Below are 25040 nucleotides of genomic sequence, written 5' to 3'. Positions count from 1 at the left end.
CATTGATGTTTCTAACTCTCTATCCCTCTCCCTTCCTCTCTGTAAAAAATCAATAAAATATAGTTTTTTTTTAAAAAAAGAAGGGATAATGGAGAGAGCAGAGGCTAGGAACGCTGAGCACATGCATGAGTCTGAACATGTACCTGCATGGGCGTGTAGATAATGACACAACTTTACTGCAAGCCAATGAAAGGTGTGTTTGGATCCTCTCTAGGGAGGCAGGATGGGCATCATGGCCCCATTTCACAGAGGCAGTAACTAAGGTTCAGTCTATTGGAGTTCACCTGCCCTGGAAGCCCAGGCAATGAATGCTGCCTCTTCCAGAAGGTTTCCCACAGTGCGCCTGTTGGGACGGATCACTGACCTCCTGCAATCCCAGAGGACGACGCTAGTACTTCAGTTAGTGTTTTCCGGTGGCTCTGCTTCTTTCATTGGCGCTGGCTGTGTATTTGTGTGTCTGCTTGCCCACTGGATGGATACTTCTAGAGAGGCAATATCAGACTCTGTTCATCTTTCCTTCCCCCTCCCTCTCCCCTCAGCCTCCAACATACACACAGTGCACCTCGGCTGCTCACTAAATGTTACTCATTGCCAAGTGGCCTGCCTAAGGCCACCAGGACTGTTAGGAACAGTTTTGGCCCTAGCCGGTTTGGCTCAGTGGATAAGAGTGTCGGCCTGTGGACTGAAGAGTCCTGGGTTTGATTCCAGTCAAGAGCATGTACTGTGGTTGCAGGCTTGATCCCTGGCCTGGGTCAGGACATGTGCAGGAGGCAACCAATTGATGTGTCTCTCTCATATCGATGTTTCTCTCTCTGTCTCTCCCCCTCCCATCCACTCTCTCTAAAAATCAATGGGAAAATATCCTCAGGTGAAGATTAACAAAAGAACAGCTTTGAACCCTGCTCTGCCATCACCTAAACCCCGCCACCATCAGCTCTCACCTGCAAACCAGTAGTCCCCATTTTTAGGACTCCTATAGTCCAGCTTGCCCAACCCCCCTCGCCAATCCTTTATACATTATCCCTAGCAAACCTTTAAAAATGTAAATCTGGTCCCACCAGCATGGCTCAGTGGCTGAGTGGCAACTTATGAACCAGGAGATCACGGTTCCATCCCTGGTCAGGGCACATGCCTGGGTTGTGGGCTCGATCCCCAGGAGGGGGCTTGCAGGAGGCAGCTGATCGATGTTTCTCTCTCTCTCCCTCTCCCTTCCCCTCTCTGAAATCAATAAAAACATATTTTTAAAAAATGTAAATCTGAACGTGGCAGACCTTTTAGGATCCCCACTGGGTTAGGATAAAATCACAAAGCCTCCCAGTGTCCTATAAGGTCAGGCAGGGTCACTCTAGCATTATCTGAAACTTCCCTTCCTCTCTGTGCCCACCAGATTTTTCTTTCTCAGAACTCACCAAGTTCTTTTTGCTCATTAGCTTTTAGCGGGCTGTTCCCTCTGCCTACAACAGTACCAGTGCCAGCGCCCCGCCCACCATCACCTAACTCCCCACCGCTCAGGGTGGCTCCCTCCACCACGTGTCCTGCCTCCCCTGTGCATCTCCTTTGGGGACCTCTGCTGAGTCCCTCACTACTAGCACACAGTAGGTATTATATACATATTTGTTCAATGACTAGCAATAGGACCCCTTTTGTCTCCTCAGTTTCCGAGGGTGAGAGTGAGGTGAATGAGCCCTTTTCTGCCCAGGACTGATGGCTTTAAAGAGCCCTGACATTCCCCGGAGGCTGAGGAGCCCTCCTTCTGGGATGCAGCTGACCAATGGGGTCTGAGGGTTCCCAGGTTGTGCAGAGACCACCCTGGCCACTCTGACAAGGTGTGCTGCTGCCAGGCCAGGGCAAGACTAATTTATAAGGAGACCCTGGGTGTTCTCCTGGGTCTGGAGCCCCGCCCCCCCCCTCTGTTTTTCTTTTCTCTTTTGGGGGGGGGAGGGTGGGATGGGTTCTGGAGTTTTGAGTATGAATTCACATCAGTCCCCTCCGTAACTGTGGAGTAAAGGCTGGCAAACTGTAGTGGGCAGCAGGTTCCAGAGCCCCGGGTTCCAACTCTGGCTCCATCATCACCTGCCAGTTGCACGGACTAGGAACTTAACTGCCACCAATCTCCGTTTCTTCAGCTGCAAACGGGACTGATAACAGTACCCACTTCCCAGAGTGGTGGGACTCAGCAGGCTGCCATACCTTTCAAGCACCCTGCATAAAGCATTGTGGGTATTGTTGTCAGCATACCATAGTTCCCACGGTGAGGACCAGGCTAGCCCTCTCTAAAAGCCCTCACTGTAAGTGTAACTCCCCAGAAGTCATATTTCTCCCACTTTTGTAGTAAACTTCCAGAGGTTTACGTAGTTCATTTTTAAGTTACCAATGGATATTCAATGATTGATCGAAGGGAGGGCACCATACTGGGCTCTGGGGACACAAAGATCAGTAGGACCCATTTCCTGTCTGAGTGAGAATAGACACACCGATAATGACAATTCAGCGAGGGCACGTGTTCAGGCAGCCCACAGACTGTGAGGAAAGAGGATTGTAGGGCAGGGGTGCTTGGGGTCTTGGGGAACCCTGGGGTGGATGGAGGGCAGGAGGTATGGAAAGGATGGCCACACACTCCCCTCCTGGGCGTGAATTCCCTGGGAAAGCGAGGCTGAGCTCTGCGGAACACAAACTGGGTATGTATCCCCCGTAGACTGAGAACCGTCTCCTGGCAGAGATGGGGTGGAGACCGCCTCTGAGCCAGACACAGCCCCTGCCCTCCTGGACGGGTGGGATGTCCAGTGGAAGAGACAGGACAGCAATGCTAGATTCCACGCCCCTCTTCCTCCCCTGCTCCACCCCCCAGCCCCTCTGAGAGCTGAGGTACCTAGGAGCCTGCGGGAGGTGTCTTGGGAATCAAGCCTGGGTCCCTGCAGTCTGCGATTCTTAGGGGGGGTGTGGTCACTGGAGACGGCACCTTCAGCCTGGGGGTCAGGGCTGTGTCCCCTCCCTTAAGCTTCAGCAGTGCCTTTTAAGGGGTGACCCTCTGACCTCCAGACTGTTCCCCCTCACCCTCCAGCTAGAAGCCCGTGGGGCAGGAGTTTAGGAAAGAGGGCTCCGGAGGCCTCAGTGTAGATGCAGAGCGGAGGCCAGGGTTGGCTGGGCCTTGAAAGACTCTAGAGCCCCCTGGGCCCGCGAGGAAGGCGCAGTCAAGGCCAGGAGCCTTGTCAGGTCCATGGGAGCGCAGGGCAGAGATGCGGGTGCCTAGCCAGGAGGAGGGAGGGGGGTGGGCAAAGGGTTCAGCGGAGGGAGCAGGCGGGGCACTGAGAGTCTAGGACACAGGGTGGGGGTGGGAGGGCGAGGGGTCCGGCCAGCGCAGGGGGGGCGCCCCGGGGAGGGGCACGCTATGTCTTTAAGAGCTGCCTGAGCGCAGGTTGCAGCTGCCTGGCCAGCCCGAGAGACAGCGGAGATTCATTACCCGCCGACACAATGACCATTGATGGCCCCGTGGCGTTATTCAAATCCAGTACCAATTGCAGCCGAGCCCCTTTCTCCGCGCCAGGCCGTATTGTTGGAGCGGCCCACTAAAAGCCCGCCCCGGCCCCGAGCCGCCAGAGGCGCCCGCTCGGGCTCAGCCCTGCGCCTCGCCAGCCCGCCGGCTCCCGGCCCGGCTCACCGGGCGAGACAGGTGACCCGGCGGCGCATTCCAGCGCTCCCTGCCGCCCCGGCCACCGCCACCGCCACCGGCGCCCCGGCCGCGACTCAGCCACAGGGAAGCGGAGAGCACCCAAGCCGGTGCGTGCGCGGGGATGGCGGGGGCGGGGGACCCACGAGTCCAGCAGTCCGACCCCGGCTCGGAAACGCCACCCGGCCTCGGCCCCCGCTCCCGCTCTCCGGATTCCTGGCGATCCCGGGAAGCCCAGGCTGGGGGCGGGGAGAGGGGAGTCGGGGTTCCCCGGGCCTGACGGAGGAGATTCCCCCAACCTGGGGCAGCGCCGAGACCCAACAAGGGGCCACTCTAGGGACCCCGGGCCGCGATCGAAGGAGACACACGCCCGGGGCGAAGGGGATTCCCCACGCAGGGCCGGGATCCGCGTGTCTGCTGTCCACCTTACCGCGGCGTGGGCCGAGACCGCCGGCGTCTGCGAGGTGGCCGGATGCGCAGCGCGGAGACCTCCTGGTCTGTTCCTTGTTAAGGAGCGAAGCGGAGCGCCGCCGGGGACGCGGGCCCTGAACTCAGGGGCTTCGCCACTGATTGTCCAAACGCAATTCTTGTACGAGTCTGCGGCCAACCGAGAATTGTGGCTGGACATCTGTGGCTGAGCTCCGGGCGCAACAGGGGCGGGAGCCGCAGGGACCGAGCTCGTGAGGGCGAGACCCTCGCTCGAGCGGCGGCCGGCTGGCCCCAGCGCCGGGATCGCAGCCACCCCGCCGCCAAGGAGGGATGCCGGTCCCTGCCGCCAGCGCCGCCATCCTCATCCTTGTCGTCCTCCTCCTCCTCTGCGGGTGACCAGTCCTGGCTGAGGGGGTCCTCCAACCGATCGCGTCGTTTCCCCTTTTTCAAATTCCGGCCGGAATGAAGCTGGCACGCGGCAGTGGGACGAATGTGGTCCCGGGAGCCCGCTTGTTGGCGGGCCGGCCGCAGGAAGTCGGAGCGAAAGAAGATGCTGATGCCGGCAGAATGCGCTAACTCGTTTTGAACTGGTTCTCACCTACCCCCCACCAATACCCCAATACAAAAAAGTCTCAACCGATCCCTAAATCCCCAATAAACCGACCCCTCCCGCCAGGCCCTCCAGAGGGACCGGTGGGCTGAGCTCCTCCAGCCGCTGCGGAGTGAAGTGTGGGGAGTGATGCGTCCCAGCCCGGCAATTGCCTGGGCTTTGGAAACGGAACTTGGGTAAACGAATCCTTTTCATTAAAGACAAATCTTCGGAGATAGTGGGGCTTATTCGTTTATTTCCTCACAAGTGGGAGTCAGGAGACGCCTGGGGAAAGGGGCAGTTGGGCACGGCTGGGGCTGAGGTCAGGTAACCTGACCCCTCAGAGGCAGGGCTGAAAATGACCCCAAATGCTGTGGACCCTGGCTCGGAGCTGGCATCATTCCCTGCCTCCCTCCGAGGGGTCCTTCTGCCTTACTCCTCTTCCACACCACTCACTGGGGTGCAGTGGCAGAAGGGATATCCCATATCGACCCCCCTCAGCCAATAAAGGTGAGAGGAATCCTCACCCAGCTTCTAGGGCTTGGAATCTTGGGTGGGACAACGGCCACTCCAGTGGGGCTGGAGGCAGGGAAAGACGTCCAGGTTACAGGGGCCAGGGGGCAGGCTGATCCTCTAAAGTTGAGGCTGTGGGGGGCCATTTCAAGTCCCTTGCCCTGTTCCCTACCATGGAGACCCTGACATCAGCACCTAGTGTGGGCTGTCAAACAGCCTCTCTAGGCAGCACTTTGGACCCCAACACTGGCCTTCATGTGCACCCAGACCAGCTCCTACCAATAACCCCAATATGGCTGCCTCCACCCACACAGGTCCAGAGGCCCCCCACCTGCAGAGTGGAGGGGGGCGTGGGTCCCTTATGCCTTGAGAATGATGCAAGCACATCCCCCACAATTCCAGCACACTGCTGGGACAACCAACTGACATTTCATCCCCATAGAGTGAAAGAAAGTTCACCATAAATCATTGCATTTAATATTTTGGGCAGGATGATGTTACTGCTCTAACATTTATTTATTTATTTAAGATCTCCCTCCAGCAACCAAAGCTTTTCTCCAGGTCTTGTGAAGGAGGGGCTCAGCAGTCTTATCTATGCCACCCCCCATTCTGGGTTCTGGGGCTGCTGGCTGCAGCTGGTGGGACAAAGCCTGGCTTCAGACAGACATGTGAGGAAGCGTGTTTCCTGGGGCCCAGACTGGTCAGCACAGACTGGCTCTGCCACCCCTCTCCAGATGGTCTGTCAGGTTGCCCCCTGCAAGACAGGCTGGGTAGTCTGGGTTTTAACCCCTGCCCCCTTTTCGGCTGAAGGGCAGCTCTGAAAGCCCTGGGTGGGGGCAGAGAGGTTGGACCAGAGACTATGGCTGAGTGGTTGTGGGGTGCCATTGGTTTCTACGGATAAAGCTCCAGGCAAGGCTAGTAAACAACTTAGTCTTTTATTTGCCCAAGGCCAGCTGTTGCAGGCACCGAGGCCCCAAGACTTCCAGAGGGATGGAGGGAGGAGGGGTGAGCCACCCTGCCTACCAGGTGCTGCCTGCCCCCATCCTGCTTCTTGCAGGCGGTGGGAAGGGAGATAAAGTCTACATTTGTGGCATCAGCATCAGCCCTGTTTTCTGATACTGTAATTATTCAGTTGTTGTTGAGGAGGAAACTGAGGCACGCTGACCCTTTCAGGCCTCTATGTGCTAGTCCAAGGTTAAGCCTACTCCCTCCTCCTCAGAATGAGCTGCAGGCAGCCTTTTGCTGGGGGAGGGTCTCAGGAGCCCATCTGGTGGCCTGTGAGGAGGGGGGGGGGGGAAGGCCAGCCAGGGTCAAGGGCTGTGGATGGGGGGGAGCAGAAGGAGGGGTGTGGTTGGAAGAGCAGCTGCTGGGTGGGGGGGAGGAGGGTTAGCTCTGAATAGGGGACCCCAGCTGGGGTCCCATAATGATATCGGTGGGGGACAGGCAGAGACCTCTGCTGTCCAGATGGGGAAACTGAGGCGGGGACTCCTTCAATGTTTGAGAAGGGAGGGGCCTCTCATCAGCTATTCAAGGCCATTCATCTTCCCCATGAAGACACTGCGACCTGGAGCTGGAGTGCCTTGTCAGTGGTCACTCAGTGTTTAGACTGAGACATAGGAGTGGAAGGCAGCTGGGTCACCTGGCCCCAGAGGCCCTCTCTACTCTTGTCAAACCAGAGGGGCACCCTCCCCCACCTCAGCTGCTGGGAGAGGGAGTGCTGGGCTCAGGCACCTGCCTGCCTGCCTGCCCCTGCTCACGTGCCTGCCTGCGAAAGGCTCATTTTAGCACCTGGCCTCTTTTCCCTGCATGGAGGAAACCCAGGGGACAGATCAGGGAAGAAAGCAACGAAGAGGGGCAGGGAGATCTGGAAGCAGGGTCCAAGGGCATGTCTGATTGTTCTCTTCTCCCCACTCCGGGGCCCAGGCAGAGAGAGGGGTCCTTAGCCACCGTGCAGAGTGGATATGAAGAGGACGCTGTCCTGGTCCTGAAGCTGGTAGTCCAGCTCACCCTGGTCCAGGAGAGAAATGGGGAGACCATCAGGGCCACTTTCCCAGTTTCTCCCCAGGTGTCGGGAGGGCCAGGGGGAGGGGATGTGTGTGCACCTGGTTGTTTTGGGAAAGACAGAATGTACCAGAAAACCAGGTACCCTGTACTTTAACTTGCAAATGTCCAGGATGGAGGACAGCTCACCACTTCCCCCAGCTACCCTTTTCTTCCTCTCTCGGGGTGGGAGACTGGAGTAGCCTCAGTTTGGAGGCCAGAATGGGACAGAGGATTCTTCAATCACCCTATCTGGGCCTCATGAAAGGCCCCCGGCTTGCCCACTAAAGCAGTGAGGGGGAGGGGTGGGGGAGGGATGTCCCCGAGGTACTGACCAGCAGTTCCCAATCTGCATCGTTAATCAGCACCAGAATCCCTGGCCGCCTGTGGGAAAGATGGTGGTGAATAGCAGGGAGGGAAGGGCAGGAGGCAGTCAGTAGCAAGGACAGAGAGGCTTAGACGCTGGGGCGGAGGAGAGTGTGGTGGGAGCCTTTCCTCCTGATGTCCTGTTAAGCATCTCCCAGGAAGTAGAGGTACAGTCTGAATCTGATGGAAACAGGGTCAGACGGTCACAGCCTTGGGGCCACATGGAAATCCCAGCACCGCCGCCCAGGTCTCAGCAGGTCATTGTTTCTCGGAGTGTCCGTTTCCTCTGCTGAACGTGGGGCAAACTACAGTGCCGCCCCCACGAGGCCTGTGCGAGGATGGACGGGGATGATGTGTGAGGTGCTTCTCGCCTGCGTCTGTGGTGGTACCCACTGGCAGCTGCATGTTTTTCCAAGGGTCTGTCTCAGTCTTCCAAGGCAGGGAGGCCAACAGTGCTCCGAGCACCTCTAACTCGTTTTGAACTGGTTCTCACCTACCCCCCACCTACCCCCCACCTCACCTGGTGTACGGCAGGGTAGGCTGATGCTTGAACAGGTACCCTGCCTGGCTCCTGCTGGCAGTGGCCCAAGGAGTACTGCTGGCCTTGGGGGTGGCCTCCGTGACTCCCGGCCCATGATCTGAGCCAGGGGCTGGATGCCCCAGTGACCTCTGCTTCAGGGCAGATGAACGGGTCCCACAAGTACCCTGCCCACCGCTTCTACCCCTGAGGCTGGCCTGTTGCAAAAGTGACTTCTGTGCACTTGGAACCTGGCTCCTTGCCTAGGAGGCTGAGCTGGGCCTGGCACAGGTAGAAGGGCTGTGGGCTGAGAGCAGGGGTGTCTCCAGTGGGCACAAATGTATGTGTGTGTGTGTGTGTGTGTGTGTGTGCGCGCGCGCGCGCACGCACATGCACTGAGGGACCCCCTAGAATCCTAGACCTCTGCCATCCAATATGGCATCTATTAGCCACGTTCAAATTTAAATTACCATGAAATAAATGAATATTTAGTTCCTCAGTCACACTAGCCACATTTCCAGGGCTCAATAGGCTCACGTGCCCAGCAGCTACCACATTGGACAGCACAGACACAGAACATGTCCATCATCACAGAAAGTTCTAGACTGTCAAGGAAGGAACGGGACCCTGGGCAGCTTCTTCTCCTCAGTACTTCTGAACAGAGAGCGTAGCCAAGGCCTAGAGCAGTGAGGTAACTTGCCTAAGGTTCCACAGCAAGCTTGTGGCAACCAGAAGGAGGTCTGTGGTGACCGGGAGAAGTTGACCAGTCTCCTGACCTGGGTGTTAGTTAAAAAGTCCCCAATGATCGGGTGGTGACCATGCAGGCTCTTTCCTCAGAGGGTCAGGGGATGGCAGAGGAGACAGCAGGAATGGAGAAGGCGGTGGCTGGACACGGCGAGGGGCTCAGACCTCCTTCCCTCTGCCCGCCCTCCTCAGGGAAGGGAGAAAGGGACTCACACACTGTCTCCCTGGATGAACAGCTCTGGCCGCTCTTTTAGCAAATTCTTCTTGATCCAGACAAGGAGGTTCCGGATGTCCCCTGGAGAGGAAGGCACAGAACAAACTACTGTCAGACCCAAATGATTCCTGCTGCCCAGTGCCTTGCCTGCACCAGAAGGAAGGGAACACGGGCTTTTTTAGAGCAGGCTGTCATGGCCCTGAACTCATGGATTCCCAAGGGGAGGAAGTGGGTTAGCAGGGGCAGTGACCTGCCTGGAAGTCTGCAGAGAAAGGGTCACCTCGCTTACTGAAGGCGTGAAGAGGCAAGGGGACTCAAGGCAGGCAGCAGGAGGAACTGTCACAGCTGCAGGGTTGGGAGACAGGCCCCCATCCAGAGTCCTGGAAACTGGTCTGAAGCTGCCACAGACCGGCTTCTGCGAGGGCCCTGAAGAGCCCCCTCCACCTTCCTCTGCCCAGCCAGTCCCGGGGGGAGGATCCCGCTTCGCTCCTGGAGGGGTCTGCATATATTTCCCTTTGTGAGGGGAGAAAAACAATTGCTGAGCTGATACCATCAGTTAATTTCCTCCAGCAGAAGGAGAGAAGGATCCTTCACCAGCAGAGAGCTGACAAATCACTGCGCCCCAGCTCCCCTTCACAGAGCGCCCCCCTCCCTGGGCTTGGGCAGCACCCTGAAGAGGCAAGAGATTCAGGGCCGAACGGGCCTTTCCTGCTCCCCTGGACGCCGACACCTGCCGCTGTGTTGCTGTGGGACGGCCACCTAGCTCTTTGCACATTATGCGGAGGCTCGGGGCCACTGTCCCCAGGGTCACCTCTCCTTTCCTAGGCACACGGACACCTGGCTCTCTAAGCTCCTCGGATGCCATGGCTCTCAGCTACCACTCCTCAACAGTCTGTCTCCCGAGGCTGCAGAAGTTCCTTCTCTCCCAGAGACACCTAGTGTTGGAGAAGCCAGTGGAGGGCTTGGGGCTAGCTAGTCACCCCCACCCTGAGTCCATGTCTCAGGCCAAGCTGGAAAAGGGCCTAGGCAATGCCTTGGTTTCTGCGCCTAGAGTCAGTCCTGGCACGTTGGTGAGGGAAAGGCTGCTGGGGCAAGGCAGGTCCAGCAGCATGTCACACACACACAGGACCAGCGCTGCTCGGGGTTGTAAGGCACTCTCCATGGCCTGAATACCACCCTCCCTGGAGGCAGGCAGGCTACACACTGGTTCGGCTGGCTCACTGCTCCATGCCAGCTTCCCTGGATCATATGTCAGAAGAGCACGGGACCATGGGCAAAGCGTGCACGGACTGAGACTGCCACCTTGAAAATTCCTTTTAAACAAAGCAGACAGGAGTCCTCGGTCCCTGGAGCGGGCAGGGGACGGGGAGCGTTGCCTCCAACGAGCTGCAGTCCATTTGGCCGCCTGGCTGTGCTCCCCTGAGGCCTGAGCTTCAGAGGTTTCCCCTTGGCCTCCATCTTGGCACTGTCTGGTGGGCCGCCAGCCCATACATCTTGTGGCCGCTCGATAGAACCGCCAGAGTCTGACACATCCATCAGCCAGCCCTGGCGGCAGGGTTCTGCCTGTGTGTGCAGAGGCACTGAGAGGGACTGGGCAGTGCCTGGCCTGAGGGCCACCAGCTGCACCTCCACAACCTAGCCATCCTGTATAGAAACAGACCCAGTTGTGTAAAAGGAAGAGGCTTCTATTTCACTCCGGAGATGCTGGGGGTGTGGGGGGTGGTGGTGGCTAGTAGTCACGTCGGGGTCATCAGAGTGATAGCACCATCCTGGAGTCCCAGAGGGGTGGGCTCGGGGTGAGTCTGCTGCCGGTGCTGGCTCATTTATCATGATGCTCCTCTTTGCTGAGGTCATTCCCTCCCTCCACTGCACCCCTCAGGCCTGCCCACATTCTTGATAACCTGTTACCATGGTGAGGCCACCACATCACCATTCTTATTGTTCCCCCATGCCTGGATTTGGGGGTGGGGAGAGATGGGACTCAGAGCAGGCTGCAAGGGCCACTAGGCCTGGCCTCAAACACCCCCCCCCCCCCCAGGGACATCTTGCTAGGCTTGCTGAGGCCCAGACAATATGCAAATGGCCTCCAAGCCAGATGGTCGGCTTCCAAAGGCACCCAGGGGAGGAGGAAGGGTTAAGCAGAGTCAGGGGCTGGTGGCTTGAGGATGGCTCTGGGGAATCTCACTTTTACCTTCCTGCTGAGTCCTGCTGCCTTCCTACTTCTACAGAGGTGTTTTTCCTGCCGGGATCCCATGCAATCATTCTCAAGATCAATATTTACTGAGCAACTAGTAGTGCCAGGTGCTAGGGAGATGGCGGTGAGCAAGACAGATACGGCCTACCCTCATGGAGCTGATAGGCCAGCAGGGAAGCCAGACAGTACTTATTTAATGAGTTATGATAAATGCTCCTTTGTGGAGGGTTGGGAAAAACTTTCCTGAGGATGTTAACATTGAAGCTGAAGCCTGAAGAATGAACAGGGTAGGATGGGGGAGCAGAAGGAAGAACATATGGGAAGACCTGAGGCAGAAGGGAATTGGCAGGTTCAAGGTAACAGAACAGAGCAGGCAAGAAGATTGGCATGAGCAGTTTTAGGGGCCAGATCTGGAAGAGACTTCACTCTCCCTGTGAACCCCAGGGTTATTCACCAAATCTGTGCTCCGAGGGCACAGAACCCACACTGCCTGGAACTGTGCTCTGTGTTTCTCTGCCTTGACACACGTATCAAGATTCAGCTCAAATGTACAGTCACCAGTACTAGAGTGTTCTGAGGGCCGAGCACTGGCCATAGCACACAGCACAGAACCTTGCACACAGCCCTGGACTCCATCACTTCCTAGTTGTGTGACCCTGGGTAAAGATTTCATGAGCCTCAGCTTCCTTCTTTGCAAAAATGGGAATGTAAGAGTCTCATAGGGCTGTTGTGAGGATCGAATGAGATGATTCATATAAAGCTCTTGGCACTGTGCCTGGCATATCAATGCTGTAATTCGTCTACGATTCAGAAGAACCAGTACCTTTTGCCCTCTCTTGATGCCCTGGGCTTCCATACTCTGCCCGGGGGTCTAGGATCCTGGGGATATGTTCAGACCACTTTGGAGAGTGGAGTACAGTCAGCCAACCATTAATCAGACAGTGCTGGGACTAGCTGGGATTTTTTTGGTGGGATTCACTCTCTTTCTTTTTTTTAATCCTCACCCAAGGATATGCTTTTATTGATTTTAGAGAGAGAGGAAGGGAAAGAGAAACATCAGTTGGTTGCCTACCATACATGCCTCCACTGGTATGTGCAACCTAGGTATGTGCCCTGACCAGGAATCGAACCCACAACCTGTTGGTGTATGGGACAATACTCCAACCAACTGAACCCCTCACCCCCGTCCCGGGAGGATTCATTAACTTGGAGAGTGGTGACGGAGCCCCAGACACTGGCTTTCTCTCTATTTTAGATGTTCAGACCCCAAAGATGCTGCCAGGACAACCCAGCTAGAAGGAACCACATCCCGAGGCCCTGGGCGCTAGAGGCCAGCCTGCCCCTCAACACGCCGCCCCAGGAGAGGAGCACCCGAACACAAGGTTTCCAGTGCAGGAGGCCTGGGACCCGGCCTGCCCATTGGGGAAAAGTCAGTGATAGTGACAAGCGATGGGGGCTGCTTGCTGCCTGTGGCGGAGTGGTTAAGGATTTGGGTTCTGGAGCCGGGACGTGTGTGCCAGATGGCCTTGATACGAAGTCACTGTACCTCTCTAAGTCTCAATGGCATCCTCTGACAATTTGGGACAATAATCCAACCACCAAAGAGTTGCCGTGAGGATTCAGGCATAAGGCTAGCAGCAGGCCAACACAGCATCACACACACAGGACAAATGTACATTTGCCCAGTGAGTTAGGAGTCTTTATCCTACGGGCTACCAGAACCTCCTAAAAGCTGCTGGCAAGCCCTAACCGGTTTGGCTCAGTGGATACAGCGTCGGCCTGAGGACTGAAAGGTCCCAGGTTCGATTCGGCTAAGGCAGTGGTAGGCAAACTGCGGCTCGCGAGCTACATGCGGCTCTTTGGCCCCTTCAGTGTGGCTCTTCCACAAAATACTGACTTCTGCGCATGGGCCACGAAGTTTCAATCGCACTGTACGTGCGCGCCCACACGTAGAATTTTGTGGAAGAGCCACACTGAAGGGGCGAAAGAGCCGCATGTGGCTTGTGAGCCGCGGTTTGCCGACCATGGGGCTAAGGGCATGTACCTTGGTTCCGGGCACATCCCCAGTAGGAGGTGTGCAGGAGGCAGCTGATCGATGTTTCTCTCTCATCGATGTTTCTAACTTTCCATCCCTCTCCCTTCCTCTCTGTGAAAAATCAATAATGTATATATTTTTTTTTAAAAAAGCTGCTGGCAATAGGGCACCATGATGCCCCTTAGAGAGCATCTAAAAAGGCTCCCACCAGAATCCCTCATCCTGGTGGACTTGTCCTTGCCTGGGAACACTGGCCACCCACTGTGACACCACCCCCCCCCCCCCACCACCACACACTCCATAGTGTCAAGCCTAGATTCTCAGACTGAAAGAGAACAACCTCAAGGTCTTATCAGATATTGAATCCTGGCTGCAACAGACCCTCATCCAGCCTCTCTCTGACGCTTCAGGGAGTTCTCCCCCAACCAGAAATCTATCTTCCTGTCACTCCACTGAGCCTGGCTGGTCCCCGGGGACCATGCCAGCAAATGTGTCCCCTCATCCCCATGCCTGCCTTGCAGATTTGGGAGAGATGGATCCTGGCTCCCCTGAGTCTTCTCTTCCATAGGTTAAACCACTCCTGTCCCCACCAAGTCTACTAGGCTCCAAGCAAGGCTCTTCTGGGAGCCCACCCCAGGCCTTAGTTGAAAAGGGCAAAGAATGAGCTGAGATGGGGGGAATAAAAGAGAAGAGAGGGTAGAGAGAACATCAGAGGGTCCATTTACAAGTGAATGGGGGTAAGAAAGGAGCAGTTTGTGGGCTAAACTGGCCTCAGAAGGAGGTTTACAGATGTGCAAAGGGACGCTCCTCATTGTTTAATTAAGCAGAAAGTGGATCTTTTCAAAAGCAATTTTGCACAGGGACTGGGGTGGGGGTGGGGGGTTGTAGGGGAGAGGATGGCAGTGGGGAGGGGATCTGCAAACAGCCCGAGAGCAAAGAAAAGAACAGCTGGCCCCAGAGAGGCTGTGAAATGCATAATAAGCAGTTTAAAGCACACGGGAGCTCTCTCCAGCTCCTACCCTCCCTAGTCAGCCACCCTTTAACACAATGGCAGGACAGAGGAAGCGGGGCAGGGAAAGGTGAGGCCAACACGTCTCCTCCTGGGGGTCAGGGCAGGTAATGCCCCTGGTGGGGCAGTCTGTCTACCAATGTTTTGGGTTTGCTCCAGGCCACTGACCACCATGCATAGGTTGGAAGCCTTGAGTTAAAGGGATCCTTGAAGCAAAAAGCCAGCCCCCAGCAGCCACAAAGCCCAAAGCTGGCGGGTGCCCAGATGACCTGTTTCATGGAAATGGCTATTAAGATGTCCCCCTACAACAGTGGTGAACCTTTTTTTTTTTTTTTGCCAAAGGCCGTTTGTATATTTACATCATTTGTGGGCCATACAAATTTATCAACTTAAAAATTAGCCTATGCCCTAACCGGTTTGGCTCAGTGGATAGAGCGTTGGCCTGCAGACTGAAGGGTCCCAGGTTCGATTCTGGTCAAGGGCATGTACCTTGGTTGCGGGCACATCCCCAATAGGGGATGTGCAGGAGGCAGCTGATCGATGTTTCTCTCTCATCGATGTTTCTAACTCTCTATCCCTCTCCCTTCCTCTCTGTAAAAAATTAATAAAATATATTTTAAAAAAAGAAAATAAAAATTAGCCTACTATATTTGGTCAAACATTTAATTAACTCACTCCAATGCCTTGGCAGGGCCAGACTAAATGATTTCCTGGACCTTATATGGCCCACAGGCCAGATGTTCCCCATCCCTGCTTCCCAGAATTGTATACTTGCTTTGAAAGCAATGTTTCCAAAAATGTAGATGTCAAATAGATAACCAAATAGGTTGAAATCTAGCCCAACCTCCCATTGTACAGATGGGAGAACAGGCTCACAGAAAGAAGTGACTCGCTATTGTGCAAAGCCAGGCTCCTTGCTTGCAGTTTCACCCACTTAGGCTTTGCCCATCCTCTTCTCCCAAATTGGCCGGGTTGGAAGCTGTCCCCTGGCCCAAGACCCAGGGCCCTGGAGTTTCCTTGTTTGTGAGACTTGTCACAACCCATAAACTTATGGCTGCTATTTTCTCTGCTGGAGTCTCCAGGACCTACTTGGCCAAGTGGCAGTCCCTGGGCTGGGAAGGCTGCCAGACAACAGATCCGGGCACGGGCCGGGGAGAAGAGTAAGACTCTCCCAGTGGCAACTGTTGGGCTCCCATGTGCCAGGGTAAGGCCTGGCAGCTGCCAACCAGCTCTGCGGCTGCGATGTGACCCAAGCCTCTGGGCACAGCAGGGCAAAAATGGGAACCAGAAGCAGAGTAACAGCCAAGGGCCCAAGACTGAGCAAAGGGACCATTTCCGCTTCCTTCTCGTCTCCTTTTCTTTCATTCCAGAGAGGGGAGGCTAGGCCCCACCTGCCCTGTAAGCAGCAAATGGAGGAGGAGGGATCGCAAACCTGGTTAGCCCACCTTCCTGAGTAACTCTGGACAGTCTCCTTTCTCTTGGTTTGGTTTCCTTGATGATAGATAATATTTGCTGGAATCATTATGAGAATCAAAATAAGTAGCTGTTGAAAGCATGAATATAAATGAAAGTGTAAAAACTGGAAAGTACACTGCAGGTGTGAGATGTTATGTGACTCAGGGAGCCTCTTAGGGTAAATGATGATGGGTTAGACCAGCCGTGGGCAAACTAAGGCCCGTGGGCCGGATCCGGCCCATTTGAAATGAATAAAACTAAAAAAAAAATAAAAGACCGTACCCTTTTATGTAATGATGTTTACTTTGAATTTATATTAGTTCACACAAACACTCCATCCATGCTTTTGTTTCGGCCCTCCGGTCCAGTTTAAGAACCCATTGTGGCCCTTGAGTCAAAAAGTTTGCCCACCCCTGGGTTAGACCCTGAAATCTGGTTCTGAATTCCAGCTCTGCCATGTAAACAACTGTATGACTGGAGTAAGACACATGACACCCGAGTTTGAGTGGCCACTTTTAAAAATGGAATGACATGCCCTAACCGGTTTGGCTCAGTGGATAGAGCATCGGCCTGTGGACTGAAAGGTACCAGGTTCGATTCTGGTCAAGGGCATGTACCTTGGTTGTGGGCACATCCCCAGTAGGAGGTGTGCAGGAGGCAGCTGATCAATGTTTCTCTCTCATCGATGTTTCTAACTCTCTATCCCTCTCCCTTCCTCTCTGTAAAAAATCAATAAAATATATATTTAAAAATAAATAAATAAATTAAAATAAAAATAAAATAAAAATGGAATGACAGCTACCGCCTAGGAATCTGTGACAATTATTTGCACAACCAACTGGGGCTTTGCCAACCACGCCAAACTCAGCACGTGCCCCTCATGACACTGGACTTCTTTCAGTGCCTTGACATTCTGAGGCCTCTCACCAGGGGGTCTTCCCAAGGGCTACCTGCTTTGCTTGAAGCAGGCCCCAGACCCTCTGCTGTCCCTCCCATTTACTGGGCTGACTTAGCCTCCAGGTCACCTCTTCAAAGAGGCCTTCCCTGACCACCTGTTATCTAATTGAAAGCACCCCTTGGCTCTCATGCCCGTGACAACCACTTGTACAGTTATACATGTATGTTTCTACTTATCTATTGCCTGGCACCACTTCCGTAAGCTCCATTATTAGGGCAAGAACCATATCTGGCCGTAACCGGTTTGGCTCAGTGGATAGAGCGTCGGCCTGTGGACTGAAAGGTTCCAGGTTCGATTCCGGTCAAGGGCATGTACCTTGGTTGCGGGCACATCTCCAGTAGGGAGTGTGCAGGAGGCAGCTGATCGATGTTTCTCTCTCATCGATGTTTCTAACTCTCTATCCCTCTCCCTTCCTCTCTGTAAAAAATCAATAAAATATATTAAAAAAAAAAAAAAGAACCATATCTGTTTCACTAGCCCCGAATACCCAGTAACTAGTACGATGCCTGGCAAAAAGGAGGCACTCAAATTAATATATTCCAACTACAGGAAAGAATAAAGTACTAATTGGAATGAACTGCATATAATTTAGACAAAAAAAAGCTAAATTAAACATAACTACTGCCGAAACCGGTTTGGCTCAGTGGATAGAGCGTCAGCCTGCGGACTGAGAGGTCCCAGGTTCGATTCCGGTCAAGGGCATGTACCTGGGTTGCGGGCACATCCCCGGTGGGGGATGTGCAGGAGGCGGCTGATCGATGTTTCTCTCTCATCGATGTTTCTAACTCTCTCTATCTCTCTCCCTTCCTCTCTGTGAAAAATCAATAAAATATATTTTAAAAAAAACAAAAAACATAACTACTGTAATAATGAGAGGAAAAAAAAAAAGAATAAAGTACTAGCATTCAGTGAGCATTTGGCCAGTGAATGAATAAAAGGGTTGGAATTATTAAACGTGGGGACATTCGTGCCATGCAAATGCAGGGGAAAATAAATCCTAATTTGTGGTATTTTAATCACTGCCCAGCCAGGTCTTTAAGGCTTCTTCTGAGAGCCTCTTGTTCCCTCCCAAAGTCGCATGGCCATCAGTCAAACTAAGAAACAGTCACCTGCATCCCCCTGGCTCTTTCCCTCCCGAGGACACACACAATCCCACAACCCTGACATTTAACCCCAGCCTCATACCCACCACCAGCTGAAAGGGGGCAGTGCCCTGGTCCTTGGTGAGTGTCCCCCAACCTCTGAATGTGGCACGTAGACCTACCTTGTGCCACTGCTCTCAGACCCGGAGGAGGAGCAGAGATAACCTTGGCAGCCATTGAATTTGGGGAATAATTGTTTGATTCCTGGCAGATGAGTGTCCAGTTCCAGAAGAACCCTGTCAAACCGGCCTGACCTTTTCTTCTGCCTGCCTCCAGGAACCCCATTCCCCTGCCTCCTAACGACTGATTCCTCTTCTCCCCTGAAGCGTCTGGGCCCTAGGGAAAGTGGCTCTCAGTCCTGAGGGTCCTGAGCATTCTTCTCTGAGGAGGACCCACTGCTAGGACTGTGGTGCCTCTCCACAGTGATGCCACCCCTGCCTCTAGGCTACACTGATATTTACCCAGCTGGACCTCTTCAACCCCATTAGGGCAAGACCCGTATCTGTTCCACTAGCACTGAATCCCCAGTAACTAGTTCTCAGCCTGGCACAGAGGAGGCCCTAAAACGGGCTTCCCCCCCCGCCCCTCCAGAGTTTGAAGGCAGGGACTGGCTCTCATTCATGGCGGTCTCCCCAGTGCCTGGTACATGGCCTGCCACACAGGAAGTGCTCAGTTTATGTTTGTTAAAGAAAGATGAACCGGTATTTAAATGGACAAATGAAAAAAGCCCATTGTCTCTCTCAGTCATCCTCCCTCCTCCAGCCTCCTTTCTGGCTGCGTATCTTCTTCTCATCTGAATCCTCTTACCATAATGTGAGCCCATGTGCCTTTTCCCATCCGCGGTGAGGATTACCCGCCTTCGTGAGACCATCTCTCTGCTGCCATATAATAATAATAAAGATGCTCCCTTAGCCCTGGCCACGTAGCTCGGCTGGTTAAAGCGTTATCCTGATACACCAAGATTGCGGGTTTAATTCCCGGTCCGGGCACACACAAGAAGCAACAAATGAATGCATAAATAAGTGGAACAACAAATTGATGTTTCTCCCTTCCTTCCTTTCTCTCTAAAATCAATAAAGGAAAATATTTTAAAAAATAAATTAAGAGATGCTCTCTTTAGCAACCCTGAGAGCTGGAGATTACCATGCCTACTTCACAGATAAGAACACTAAATCTAAGAGAGGCGAGGGCACTGGCCTAAGGTTAGGGGATGCACACTTAACCCACATTCATAACCCACGCCACCACCCTCCTGCAAAGCTGGCTGGTCTGAGAGAGGATGGCGATCTCTCTTCCTCCTTCCCTCTGGCCGGGAAATCTGACCTATTCCCACTTGAACGGGGTTGAATGACCCTGTAGACTCCTGCCCAGTGCACCCCAGAGAGTGGCTCAGACACCCATACTCACAGGGCTCCTCCTGTCCAGGCAAGGTGACCTGATGCTTTTTCACACCGTCAAACAGGAGCTCCGCGCCACCTCTGCAAAGGAAGGCAGAGAAAGACAGCCAGGTCAGTCCTGCACACACCTCGCTGAGAATGAAAACTGAGGAGGGGCTGGCACCAGAGCACACGAGATGCCAAGATCCAAGGTTCAGGAACACCTTGGATACCAGTGACTGATTCCTGATGTGGTCAAGTAGGAGAAATCATTTTTACCAATAACCAAGTATTCAATTTGCAGACTCTTGTTTTCACTCCCCTGCTTTCTCAAGAGGCAGCTGAGGACACAGGTCCAGGTTGGGTGCTTTCCGCCTCGAGATGGAGACCAGCCTCCACCCCTGCCTGACACCGGGACCCCGGGCAGGTGACTCCGTGTTTTCAGGCCTTAGCCTTTCCATCTACAAAAATGTTGAGAAGCCACCATGAGTCACACTGCAGACCCTGTATGTGTTGAGGGGTTTCCTCTGGCCAGGTGAGGGTTTGAAATGTCCCTGCTGTGCCAACCACTGCTGGCCTGGTGGCACACCACAGTGCCGGAAGGTAAGAGATTTCACCAGGCTTAGCAATTTACAAGACCATTCTTCATCTCATTTCATCCTCAGGGCATCCCAGGGAAGGAAGAAGGGAGGCAGACATTATTAACGCCATCCAATGGAGAAGCAGAAGCCTGAAGAAGTTAAGTGACTTGTCTAAAGTCACAGAGGCCAGTGGCTGAACTAGGCTTTGAAGTCTAACTGGTTTCTGCTTAGCCCTGGCAGCCTTAGCAGAAAAAAACAAAACAAGACCCCCCCCCCACAAAGGTCAGAAAGCCCCTTGAGGGTAGAATTTGGTTCACTTCTGTGTGCCAACACCAGACAAGGGAAGGCCGGTTCAGCAGAGATGCTCAGAGACAGCTCCAGAAGCCTGGGCTTATGATGTGGACACCAGGACTCTTTCGGGGCCCCACACTGCTTCTCCCCCTGGGTCTCCTGATCCCATTGCAGACTTCATGTGGATCTTAACTGAGAAGGTCTTAAAAGGCCTTTGACAAGATGCGAGGCCTCCCACCCTACCACTCTTTCCCAATTTCAGAGAACAGAGATGTCCTGAGACATGCCACTGGGAGGCAAAGGCAAGGCAAGCATTGTCATGGGGGAAACATGGGGCGACTGTCATCCAAACAAGGTTATGCTTTGTTGATGCAGAAATGTGGAGGGGGAGAGGAGGCCCATCTGTGGCCGCGCACAGGGCCATTTCAGCTGCAAGCCTGCACAGAGCCTCCATTTATCCCCTTCCAAGAGCCTCGTTCTCTCCTGGGTGGGGGCTGGCACATGCAGCAGCTGGGGTGGGGGAGGGCCACAGGCAAGGGGCTCAGAAATTGGGGGGTCAGAGAAAAGGGGTGGGAGCTGAGACATTGGGACCCAGGCAAACAAACAAGAATGGCCAAACCTGGTGGTGCCAGGCTCAGAGGCCGAGTCTGTTTTTCCCTTTGCGAGCAGATGAAGGGAGAGCCAGGGAGGGACCTCGCTCAGAGAGTGACCTGTCACCGCTGGTTCACTAGCTCACCGAGAGGTGTGTGCTGTCAGCACACCTGGAGGGGAATGAGGTGTCTGCCCAGACTCTGGAGTGATACAGGGAGGCAGGCCAGGGTCCTGTTTTGGCCCCATTAGAGAACCAAAGCCAGACTCTTTTATGTCTGCATAGTTTGCTCTTCAAGGTCAATTAAGGAATGGTATCTTAAGATACCTCATCTTTCTTCCAGTCCCCAATTCTTGGTGGGAGTGTTTCTTGGTACCAGTGACTGGTATAGACATTCCCAAAATTGCCTTCACTTTTTCTAGCTTATCATCTTCTTATCTCTCTCTCTCTCTCACACACACACACAAACATACGTATATAAAATATATTTTTTTGATTTCAGAGAGGAAGGGAGAGGGAGAGAGATAGAAACATCAATGAGAATTATTGATCGGCTGCTTCCTGCACCCCCCTACTAGGGATTGAGCCCGCAACCTGGGCATGTGCCTGACCAGGAATCGAACCGTGACCGAACCGTGACCGAACCGTGACCGAACCGTGACCTCTTGGTTCATAGGCTGATGCTCAACTACTGAACCACACCAGCTGGGCTTATCTTATATATTTTTAAGTTTTTGTTTATTTCCCTTCTACCGGTTGGAATGCAAGCTCTGCCTAAAACAAGGCCTGACACATAGGAGGCACTCAGTTTGCCATGAGTGAAAATGCCCATTTCTCCCACTTCTCTAACTTCATTCCCTCCCTTTGTCAATACCTCCAGACTCAGGAAGAAGGAAAAGAGAAGAGGAGGAGGGAATCTCATATCTGCACCACAGGAACAAAACACACCTATACTACAGACTTTGAATCCTGTGTGACCTAAGAAAATGGTGTGCTAAGGACAGTGCAGGAGGGAAGACAAAGGAGGGCAGAACTGGTAAGAGTGAGAAAGATCTGAGTGGTCCTCTGGGAGGGGCTGGGAGGACATCTGCTCAAGGGGGAGAGGCCAAGTCCTCACCCAGACTCTTCAAGGATCACAGTGGCCGCTTCTATGCAAATCTGCTAAGGTTCAGAGTGAAGGGTGAAGGGAGTCTGCTAAGAAACGTAGGAAATTAACGGAAGGCCAGGGACAAAACCAGGCACTGAGAAAAGAACAAAGAGAGAAGGTATCTGGGTTTGGTACGCATCTTGGGCATTCCTGCTTTCCTGAGGAGCTGTGATTCTCATGGGACACTGTGGTGGATGGAGGTGTTAGGAGGTGGGTAAATGGGTGCAGGAATGCTGTCCTGCCCTGTTGGGGCTCACTGTTGCTGTTGGGGATAAGGGAGGCTGAGGCTAGACATAGTCTGGCCAGAAAAGGGGTAATTAAGCTAGTCTATAAGCTCTGGAGGCAAGGGCCATATCTTCTTCACAGGAATTCCCTACTGCTGACAGATAGAAGACATTTTTGATCAACAAATACCATGTCTGACTCAGTGGGACTGAAAGGTGAGGCTGGCTGTAGGTAAACCTTAACATCGGCAGTCGGCAGCTTCCCCATTTTCAGCTCTGCTAAGGCCTGTCAAAGCAGCAGGGATCTCCTGGAACCTCTACGCTATGGGGGCCATGGCTGGGCCAAGGGTCAGTGAGGCAAAACAGTCAGGAGTCCAAACCAGTATGGTTCTAACTGGATCCAAGGAGCTAGACAATATCATCAATTAAAACGCATTTAACATTCATGAGGCTACCTCCCCCTAAGGGACAGAAATGCTGAACACTGGAGAACATGCACAGAGTTCCATTTATCTTTGTATCCTCCGTGTCTGGCTCACTGCCTGGCACATGGTAGGCACTCCATAAATGACTAGTGAATAAACTACCCAATGAAGGGAAAGCATGAAAGAAACTGGGGGCATCCAATATAAGAAAAGGCATTTAGGGACAGAGGTTTTATATTTTCAGACTTTTCCTTTCACATAAGCCTTGGCTTGTTTACCGCCCCCCCCCCCCCACACACACACACTTTCAAGCTTCCATATGACTGGAAATTACACCACCCATCTCTTAGGCCCTAAGACTTAGGGTGTCAATTCCTTTGCCTTCTAAGCTCAGCAGTTTCTCTCAGCTCTGAAATCATATATAGAGAACAGAAAGTAGTGGTTTGAGGAGACACCCTCCCTGATCAGTGTTTCTTCAGCTGCTGTTACGCATACTCCGATTCCTGCACTTTTCATCCGTGCACACTGTACTGTCAGGGTCAGTCTTCCCCACTGCGCTACCTTATCCCTCTATCTCCACCTGGCTGCAGGCAGGCTCAGTCAATGTACTGAACGTCCTAAAAGGGGCTCCGGTATGTTTAACCTGAGAAAGAGAAGAAAGGAGTCTCGTCTTGGCCACACCTCCCACGAGAATCAAGGCTTCAAGAACCCTGTAAGTGGACCTGCTGCCAGGAAAAAAGCATGCAGGAGTGGACGGAGTCCTTCTGGGCTCTAGATCAGGTGCCAGACACATGGGCTTGGTCCAAAACGGGATTGGCAAAGAAGGCGGGGAGCCCGCCTGCCAACCATCACGCCTTTTGAGTCCGGCAGGGTAGAGGGCACTGAAGAGTGTCCGGAGCGCACCTCCCCGCCCGTCGTGCGCCTCTATTCCCGGACTTACGGCCTCGCCGCCAAAGGAGACCGAGCCTTTCAGACCCTCCGAGGCGGATGGCGTAGCTCAAAGAACGCGCCAGAAACCTCGGAGATTCTGTCATGACAGGCCCCAAAGCAGAGGGAGAGGAGTTCTGGGCCTGAAGACTTCAATCCATCCCCACGGCGCCTCCAACTCTGACTCACCCGAACTCCACCTCCACTGATAAGGGCGCTGCCATGTTGAGGAAGCCGAGGTCGCAGGAAACTCCCTTCAACTTCCGGCGCTCCCGCCCCACTTCCGGTCTCCGCAGACGGAAGAGGCGCTGTCCAGGGAGCCGTTGTCCTCAGCTATTGGACAAAGGCCCGGAGTGGGCGGGGAAGGTCACGGGGACCGGGGCAGGGGGTGGTCCTTTGAGTTGGTCCCTCACTGTCTTTTAGGGAAGGAGCTCAGACCCCAAGGTGGACAGCGACCTGTAAGCCACACCCAGGCGGAGGAGAGCCCGCCGCTTCTTGGCGCAGCGACTGTGAGCCACGTTACTGTTTATCTTGGGATTAGTTACAAATATCTTGTCCGCACACCGCTTGTGCGAGCCCGTCCACCCTTCTGAATAAGTCACCCCTCCAATCTTTATTTACAGCCCAGAAATCTCCCTCCTGAGCTCTCCGCTCGCCATCCAACCACCCCCTTCGCTGTCGAGTTGGATTTAACCCATTCTACAGATATTTACTGCACGTTCTCTGTGGACCAGGCATCTTGGTGGGTGCTATGGGCGCCGTGGTGAACCGGCTGGACAAGATGCCTGCAATGGGGCACTCACAGTTGAGTGGGGGAAACTAACACTGATCATATAAACACATCAGCCTTCCTAGTAAATGTAAAACCTCAAAGAAGTGACTCAGAGTTTGAGCTGAGCTTTAAAGCCTGGGGAGAATTATCGAGGTGGATGTCAGGGGAGAGAAAGCTCCGGGAGCATTCATTCCAGTGTGAAGATCAGAAGGTGCAAAGGCTGTGGGTGGGAGAGCATGCTGGATCAACAGGACAGGAAGGTGCAAGTTGGGGAACAGAGAACCTGATAAGAGATGGGGCTAGAAAAGTGGGCAGGGACCAAATCATGCCTTGTCAGCCAGGTAGGAATTTCAGTCTCTATTCTAAGAGCAATGGGCGGCCTTTGAAGAGTTTTAAGAGGGGGCGACATTATTAGAACTGTTTCAAAATATCCTTTCTGGCTGCAGTGTGGAGAGTGGTTTGGAGAGGAACAAGGAAGAAGATAGGAGACCACTGCAGCCTGTTACAAAAGCTCCGGGCACAAATGGAGTGAAGGGGATGTCTACTCAGCATTGGTAGAGTAGGGTGGCGTAGTCTGCTGGTTAAGGGCAGAATGATGTAATGGTTAAAAGGTTGAGTTCAACTACCAGCTTACTATCTAGGTCCCACCACTTCCTAGCTGTATTTTTGGGCAAGTCCCTACACATCTTTGTGCCTCAGTTTCCTAGTCTGTAAAATGGAGATAATAAGAGCCCCTTCTTCATAGGGCTTTAGTGAGGACTAAACGAGTTTTTGGCACAGTGCCTCTTTCCCTAAAAAGGCTCTCACTTGTGTTCCCCATCTCAGGTATACCACTG

The 25040-nt window shown here is 53.6% G+C and overlaps 1 protein-coding gene across 2 annotated transcripts; it reads right to left on the bottom strand.

Moving 5' to 3' along the window:
* Positions 1–6114: 6114 nt before the first annotated feature.
* Positions 6115–23768, bottom strand: URM1 (ubiquitin related modifier 1). Of its 2 annotated transcripts, XM_059658217.1 has the most exons (5): positions 23622–23757; positions 19280–19350; positions 9079–9160; positions 7574–7622; positions 6115–7206 (listed from the first exon to the last, which is right to left on the bottom strand). In XM_059658217.1, exons 1-5 carry the CDS (start codon positions 23654–23656, stop codon positions 7138–7140), a joined length of 306 nt encoding a protein of 101 aa, XP_059514200.1. In that variant the 5' UTR covers positions 23657–23757; the 3' UTR covers positions 6115–7137. The 2 variants fall into 2 exon arrangements, with proteins under 2 accessions (XP_059514200.1, XP_059514199.1); XM_059658216.1 differs by lacking the exon at positions 7574–7622 and having other exon boundaries at positions 23622–23768.
* Between the last annotated feature and the right edge of the window lie 1272 nt (positions 23769–25040).

The sequence above is a fragment of the Myotis daubentonii genome, chromosome 11, assembly GCF_963259705.1.
Source record: "Myotis daubentonii chromosome 11, mMyoDau2.1, whole genome shotgun sequence".
In the NCBI taxonomy this organism is placed as follows: domain Eukaryota; kingdom Metazoa; phylum Chordata; class Mammalia; order Chiroptera; family Vespertilionidae; genus Myotis; species Myotis daubentonii.
Note: the sequence above shows the minus strand (reverse complement) of the source record. Positions and strands in the feature narration are given on the sequence as shown.